The sequence below is a fragment of the Dinoponera quadriceps genome, unplaced genomic scaffold (genome assembly GCF_001313825.1).
Source record: "Dinoponera quadriceps isolate SergipeBrazil2010 unplaced genomic scaffold, ASM131382v1 scaffold1782, whole genome shotgun sequence".
Lineage (NCBI taxonomy): Eukaryota > Metazoa > Arthropoda > Insecta > Hymenoptera > Formicidae > Dinoponera > Dinoponera quadriceps.
In genome coordinates this window covers 803,615-810,565 of record NW_014555947.1, presented here as the reverse complement: position 1 = coordinate 810,565, position 6,951 = coordinate 803,615, and the positions used below count along the sequence as shown (strand labels likewise).

General features: G+C 41.4%; 2 protein-coding genes across 4 annotated transcripts in view; both read right to left on the bottom strand.

The window, feature by feature from the left end:
* LOC106746036 (synaptosomal-associated protein 25) overlaps window positions 1-426 on the bottom strand; it is a 42,349-nt gene extending 41,923 nt beyond the window's left edge. For both annotated transcript variants that reach the window (XM_014622159.1, XM_014622157.1), the window contains exon 1: window positions 226-426. The gene's annotated coding sequence lies outside the window, so the exon portion shown is untranslated. The remainder of the gene's footprint in view (window positions 1-225) is intronic.
* A 1,312-nt stretch (window positions 427-1,738) lies between these two features.
* LOC106746035 (protein suppressor of hairy wing) lies at window positions 1,739-6,750 on the bottom strand. Of its 2 annotated transcripts, XM_014622154.1 has the most exons (11): window positions 6,340-6,750; window positions 5,968-6,030; window positions 5,831-5,887; window positions 5,497-5,576; window positions 5,219-5,369; window positions 4,850-5,141; window positions 4,626-4,728; window positions 4,282-4,545; window positions 3,621-3,942; window positions 3,189-3,532; window positions 1,739-2,922 (listed from the first exon to the last, which is right to left on the bottom strand). In XM_014622154.1, exons 1-11 carry the CDS (start codon window positions 6,362-6,364, stop codon window positions 2,680-2,682), a joined length of 1,944 nt encoding a protein of 647 aa, XP_014477640.1. In that variant the 5' UTR covers window positions 6,365-6,750; the 3' UTR covers window positions 1,739-2,679. The 2 variants fall into 2 exon arrangements, with proteins under 2 accessions (XP_014477640.1, XP_014477642.1); XM_014622156.1 differs by lacking the exons at window positions 5,497-5,576; window positions 5,968-6,030; window positions 6,340-6,750 and having other exon boundaries at window positions 5,831-5,874.
* Between the last annotated feature and the right edge of the window lie 201 nt (window positions 6,751-6,951).

The window sequence follows — 6,951 nt, the reverse complement described above, 5'->3', positions numbered from 1 at the left end:
CCCTCCCCCAACCTCCCTTTCACCCACACAAAATCGGACCAAGCGTCTGAGCCTGACCCAGAGACAACCGGGCGCCAGAAAGCGTGGATGTGTGTGTGTGTATACATCACGCTCTATATATACCCAAATGATCTTACTCGCAGCGAACGTTCTCTCGTGACGCATCTCACGAGAGGAAACGGTATTTAATCGCCGGTGTTCCGCGCTAGGCTGTTACTCACTAACCTTGAGGCAGATCGATAGCGAATGCTGCTATCTGCTGGCACGTCTTCCGCGCTGAAGAGGAGGCCGAGAGAAGAAGAGAGAGAGATAGACTACCGACTGTCACTGACACCGACGCAACGACGACGACGACGACTTCCTACGTGCCGCCGCCGGTGGAATGGGAAACCGAGTCTCTCGATCTACAACGTACCGTCCACCACGTCTTTCGGAGCGCGAATGAGCGCGTTGAAGCGCGCTGCGGAACGACAGTGCGGCGCGAGAGGGCGCGGGTCACGTGGCCCGGCTACCCAATGACGCGTTCCAATGAAAGGCCGGCGCACCGATACGGAATCGCGGCGCGAGGCACGGGTCGTTTCGAACGCGAAAGTGCGCCGCTGCGTACTCGCACGTTTTACGAAGTGAAAAAACGCGAAGTTCATATCGATCGCCGGGTCTTGATTGCGAAAAGACGAGAGATCGCATCTGTGAGAACTGTCCGTATGTGTGGCGACGCTCCTAAAACTGAAAGCTAATCGCAGATCGACGGTCCTCCATCTTTTTTTATTATTCGAACTTGAAATTTGAACTGATGGTGTAGGTTAATTTGCCACACCTAATTTCGGTGATGTAAATTGCGAACGTGTAACTTTCGCTGGCGGTGTGAAACGGTTCGTTTCTTATTCAGATCGCGAAATATTACGTTCTTCGAATATCATGCAAGGTTTATCGACCATAACGCATGCGCAGCTCTGCCTCGTTACAACGAATTTAACCTCCTAAACTTACTGCGTTTACATGTCTCCTCGTACCGCCCGAAGAAGGTACAAGTTAGCTCCGGTCCGCTTACGTGACCCGGAGTGACGTGAAATGACATTTCCCTAGTCGAAATGAGTGTCTCGAGAGCGCCATGATGATTATTCCGCCCATTACTGCTGCGTCCGGCGATTCTGCGAATTCGCGGCTAAATTAACGAGCCGAAAGTCGCGACACGACAACGTCATAAAGTCGGCGTAAAATCGATACGACCTCGCGTCGGCACGCAACGTGCGCTGCATCGTTATTGCCGTGACGTCTCAAGGTGTAAGGACGCGAGAGTGGGAAAAAGAACAACACGAATCACTCACCGCCGCTGATGATTGATCCGTACCAGTCTGTCACGGCACGTTGAAAATCCTCGAAAGCCTCTCGGGCACCTGAAGATCTTCTCCTCGACGAGAACGAATGACAGTCACAGTTGACGATGACGGCTACGACAGCTCCTTTGCGGCAAAGCGCAACTCGTTGCACTGACAACCGGAAGTTGCCCGCGAGTATCGCGGAAGCGCTACCGTGACTCGAAATGTAACCATGGAGACGCGTATCGGTTCAATTGGCGGGTAAAACAAAATGGCGGAAATGTGAAAAATGTTGTTTCGACACAGTAAACAAACTGTACAAGTTACAATGATATTTGCATTTTATATAATTGCTTAGTTATTATTACCCTTTAAAGTATAATTTTTAATTATTGTATCAAAAATCCCTCTCGGAAATATTTTAAGAGAGAAAGTATATTGATCGCATATATATACGTATGTATAATCGTTTAGTATCAACATTCATTTTTGTAGTTAGGACCTTAGCAGAATGGCTGACTTGAATTTTAACACATTGTCCTCAATATTTGTTTACATTATTATTCTTTTACTTTTTTCCTATACAGCGGTCATGAATCACAACAGCTGCAGATTCCAGACACAGGAGAGTCATTATGCATTACTTAAGATAATAAAGACTTAAAGTGTAAAACGTTATTTTGAACTGATAAGTCAAGCATTTCTCTAAGGCCTACGATACAATAAATAAAACCGTGTCTATCTCTTTTCTTCCTTATCTTACCAATGTACTACATATATACTACTACAATACATTTTTCTCGTTAAAACAAAAAAAAAAAGAGTTAACAATCTACATAGCTAACAGCAATACATATTCAAAAACATATTTAAAGTACATTACAAAATATGTTTAAAAATAGTTCCCGTAATGCGCATTTTGTAACAAGATATAGCTTAAGTCGGCAAAAATGTAGTTATCCCAAAAATATACATAAATACATAGAATACTTATAGAAAAATTATCGCAATATGACGAATAATATATAAATGTATAATATAATTATTGTAAGTGTATAATAACGTAGCAAAATGAACAATATTAAAACATGATGCGTATGAGTTACCTAATCTACCTCCACCACCATCTCCGTGATGGACCCGAAAAATAGCTTTAACGTACATCAATGAAAGGTATAAATTCGATGAATGTATTGAATTACATGCTATAATATGATCTACAAATAACCTGTCGAATCGATCGATATTTATAAATTGGTTTATAACTGGCTGAAATAGTTTCCCTAGTTTATCTTTCTCGCATTTCGGTAAACCGATAAAAAAGTGAATTGTTACATGATAGTGACTTACATTTTTTCCCCTAATTCTTTTTTGTCCCGTTAGATATTTCTACAACGTGAAGTATGACATCATCTACTGTTTTCGTCGTCAAGAGAGATTTCACGGTGTCGTCCTCGATGACTACAGTGAACAGAAGCTTGACATTTTCTCGCAGCCTCTCAGTGAAGATCGTACAAGATTCGGAAGTTACTGGGTCGTGTCCACATCTTCTGATTACGGCTTCGAGGACGTCTTGTATTGGTGCTTCCGGCCAACCAAATAGCTAGTGACATCACACAATGAAATCAGTGGGCCGGATGACTTAGAGTGACTTTCACCAATTCCGGTTAAAATTAACCGACAGTTAAGCGACGCTTAAACAACTAATCGCACTGATCAGTACTGCTAATTGGCTAATACGATTGGTCGTTTAAGCATCGATTAATCGTCGGTTAACTTAAGTTGGTGAAAATCACCCTTATAATTAAATCAGAACGCATTGTTAAGGTAACAATAAGGTGAGATCAAACAATATCTGTTGATTTTTACTTGTAGCGTTTCCTCGTCGATAAGTATCCTCAGGAGATCTATAATGGCCTTCAGCAGCTCATCGATGGACAGTGTCCTAGATTCGCCGGTTTTCGTTTTGGCCGCGGCAATCGTCGCAATATTATACAATTGCGTCTGCAGATGCTTCTTCTCAACTTCGTTCATAACGTCCTCCAACAATTCCCGATGTTTCGCCCGAATGTGTCTCATTAAGCAGTCCTGCCGGATGAACACTCTGTTGCACTCGACGCATGACTGGGGCGGCTCGCGCCTGTGGGTATTGAGGTGAGCCTGCAGAGAAGACTTCGCCGAGAAAGCTTTCGAACATTTGTCACACTTGAACGCTGAAACAAAATTTGCACATTCGCATGACGATGTGATGCAATAAACAATGTGTTTTTTTCTCACGCAATATCGCCTAAGATCCCTTACGTTTAACTCCAGTGTGCAGTAGTGAGTGTTTCACTAGGTCCTCCCTGCGCGTGAAACCCTTGTCGCAAATTTTACACATGAACGGGATCGCTCCCTCATGCACGAATTTTTTGTGGATATTCAAGCGTGCTTTTCGGTTGAACGCTTTACCGCACACTTCGCAATAAAAGCCATTCTCGCCGGTATGGTGAAATATGTGCGCTCTTAATTGAGATGCCTGTATGAAGGACTTGCCACAGTACTGACAGGTATGCGGTTTCTCGCCGGTGTGGGTACGCTGATGGCGATTTAACGTCTCGCGAGCGGCGAACTTTCTCTGACACTGAAAGCGAATTTTACCTGTTGGTGCTCGTATACGAAAGTGTGCATGTTGACAATGATCGAAACTTACAGCGGTATCTTACCCATCCACGACGTTAGCTTGCAATAGAATAACGCGATTAGCCGAAAAGCGGCACATTATTAATTCTACACTAGGGGCCATGGCACATGGGAAAACGTAAGCAGTAAGAAAATCGACCAATTACAGTCAATTGTTTTTCCAATCATAAAGAGAATAATCAATTTTGATTGGTCAATTTTCTTACGTTTGCCATGGTTCTTGCTCCTCGCTCAAGCAAAACACAAAACGACGTAGAACCGAAGTAGGATATATACTTACATATTTACATTCAAACGGTTTCTCTCCGGTGTGTACACGTCGGTGCTTCTTCAACGCTAACGCCGACAGGAATGTTTTCGGACACAAGTCGCACTGTACCGGCCGTTCACCGGTGTGCATGCGCTCGTGTATCAGCAATTGTTGACTCGTGAAGAACGCCTTCGGGCAATACTTACATAACTTCTTCTGCCGCTGCGGGGTTCCCGCGTGAGTGCGTAGATGTTCTCGCAAGTTATCCTTGCGCGTGAAATCCTTCTTGCAAACCTGTAATATATTGTAGTATATTATGCATCGTATCATAATCTCGAGAATGTTCCAGTCCTGTCGATGTAGATTAAACTCACTTGACAACTAAATGTATTAAGTATATTGCCGTGACAACCGGACTGCATTATGTGTCGATTTAAGTGATAGCTGCGAGAAAAATAAGTGTCACAAGGCTCACATCTGAAAAAATATGTGAAATAAAAATCAGCAATGTGCGAATCAGCACGACTATGTGATGATCCTTCCGGTTGACTACGTCGAATGTCAAGGATATTAATTTTATAGATTTTATATAACATACTTGAAAATTTTACGATCACCATGTGTTGTGTAGCGATGTTTATTCAGCTCTTTCTTATCACGAAAAGAAGAGCCACATATGTTGCATGTGCAAGAGTCACACTTCCAGTGAATAACTATAATGTGCCTGTCTAAGGATGCTTTCTTCTTGAAACGAAGCTCGCAGTGGGAACATCTGAAGTCACCCCCACTGTGTGCAGTCTTCAAATCCTCTGCGCAACAGTGACACTGTGTGTCTGGCACCGGCTTGATCACAGGTTTGTTATTATTTTTTTGTCTATTGGTGTCTAAATCTATAAGAAATATAATCACACATGTAGAATCTTTGGCGGTGAAATTAAGTAGATGTTACATTGGCCATTATACATACCCTCCACAATTAAATCTGGGAGGATATATTTATCTTCTTCATCCTCATTCTCGTTCTCTTCATCCGAATCGTAGTTCGCCAAATTATTCAATTCCAGAATATTGGTCGAATCATCTTCCTCTCTGCACATGTCTAAATGTTCTTTCAACATCTGTCATAAAATTAAACAATGAAACAATTTATAAGATTATTTATTTGTGTTATATAGGAATTATTTACATAAGAAAAACAAAGAATGTGTATATAAAATATAAGTAAAACAGATAAAGCCGACTTACATCTTCAGATTGGAAGACCCGGTGACATGTCACACATTCATAATCAGTTATAATTGAAATCTGACCATTTTCAGAAATAACTATTAACAAAATAAAACAGACGTTAATTAACTAAAACAAAAGAAAAATAAGAGAAAAATATTGATAAAGTAAAGCTCAAAAATAGTACAATATGACAAATCTTTTGCAGCTATGCATCACACAAATATATACATGTACAAGGTACATTCAACATTGAAAAAATGATAGTATTATGAAAAATTAATTCAAAATCCAAATAATACTCAGAAATGGTTTCTGAAATATCATGCATTTGAATATATATAAAGTATACTTCTCATATCATCTGCATTAGCCACTACTACAGCTTCACTCTGTGTAACATTTGCATCTGCAAGATGTTTAAATTATAATCTTATTGCTTTCTTATTAATATTATATATGTACAATATAACAAAACAATGAAATTACCAAATAATATTTCTGCAGTTTCATCTTTGATCAGTATCTCGGGATCATCCAGATGTATGATCTCTATAAGAAGATTCATTATATTATTTGTACAAGAAGAAATTCTTCATAAACATGCACATAAAATTTAGACTGAAGTATCTATGATATATCAATATAGAAAAATAAGTGAGGATACAAATATATAACATATAGATTACACATAGAAGAAGACATATTTTAGGAATTTCGTAATGTTTATATACTCGGCAAGCAACTCAAAGAGAACCAATTTTATGGTCGGTCATACGTAATCTATGCTACCGACGATCTCGTCAAGGTGCACAACTCCATACATGTGTTACACAAGCGAACAAACTCAATTGCACTCACTTATCTCCTCCAGCGTTTCTGTCATTGTGTCTCAGAAGCGATTATGACTTCGTGATAATAATGTCCTCTCCTCGCTGTCCCTTTTCCGACCACCAGGAGGGACCTCTCCTCGGCGAGCCAGATTCGTGTATGCTCACCGACTTTGCGTGATCTCCGACTCACTTACTTGTTGCTTCCGTTCCAGTTTACGGAAGCCCGTGAGAATCGGTAAGCATTCGATGATGCGTGCTACTTCTCGCCCTATCGATCGTAGCGATGAAAAACGAGCTTCGGAAATCTTTCTAGCACAATCTTCAGAGGAAGCACCCGTAGTACACTTGCCCCTGAAGAGACAGGCCCTTTCAGTCTTGACGCCGCGGAAAATGGCCTATGTCAAGGGGCGCGTTGTCTCTTCCACGCGTCTACCGTTCTCGTCGCTCGCTTTCTCCTCTTAGTTAGGGAATTTCCGAGATACCACAACCCAGTTATATATACACTCGCACGGTTTGCACGCTTTTCTCGATGCAGTTCGGAACGCAGCCGATGGTCCAATGAGAGGACCGAACTCCTAGGAATTAATCAAAAACAAGTTCTCTCATTGGACCGTCGACTGAGTCCCAAACCGCATCGATA

What these genes read in the sequence shown, in the direction of transcription:
- LOC106746035 (XM_014622154.1), bottom strand. Translation starts at nt 6,364, where the DNA reads ATGACAGAAACGCTGGAGGAGATAA. An exon ending in ACTGCACACTGGAGTTAAAC is followed by an intron (nt 3,533 to 3,620) that starts GTAAGGGATCTT and finishes ATTTTGTTTCAG; the next exon opens with CGTTCAAGTGTGACAAATGT. An exon ending in TCGACGAGGAAACGCTACAA is followed by an intron (nt 2,923 to 3,188) that starts GTAAAAATCAAC and finishes TGATGTCACTAG; the next exon opens with CTATTTGGTTGGCCGGAAGC.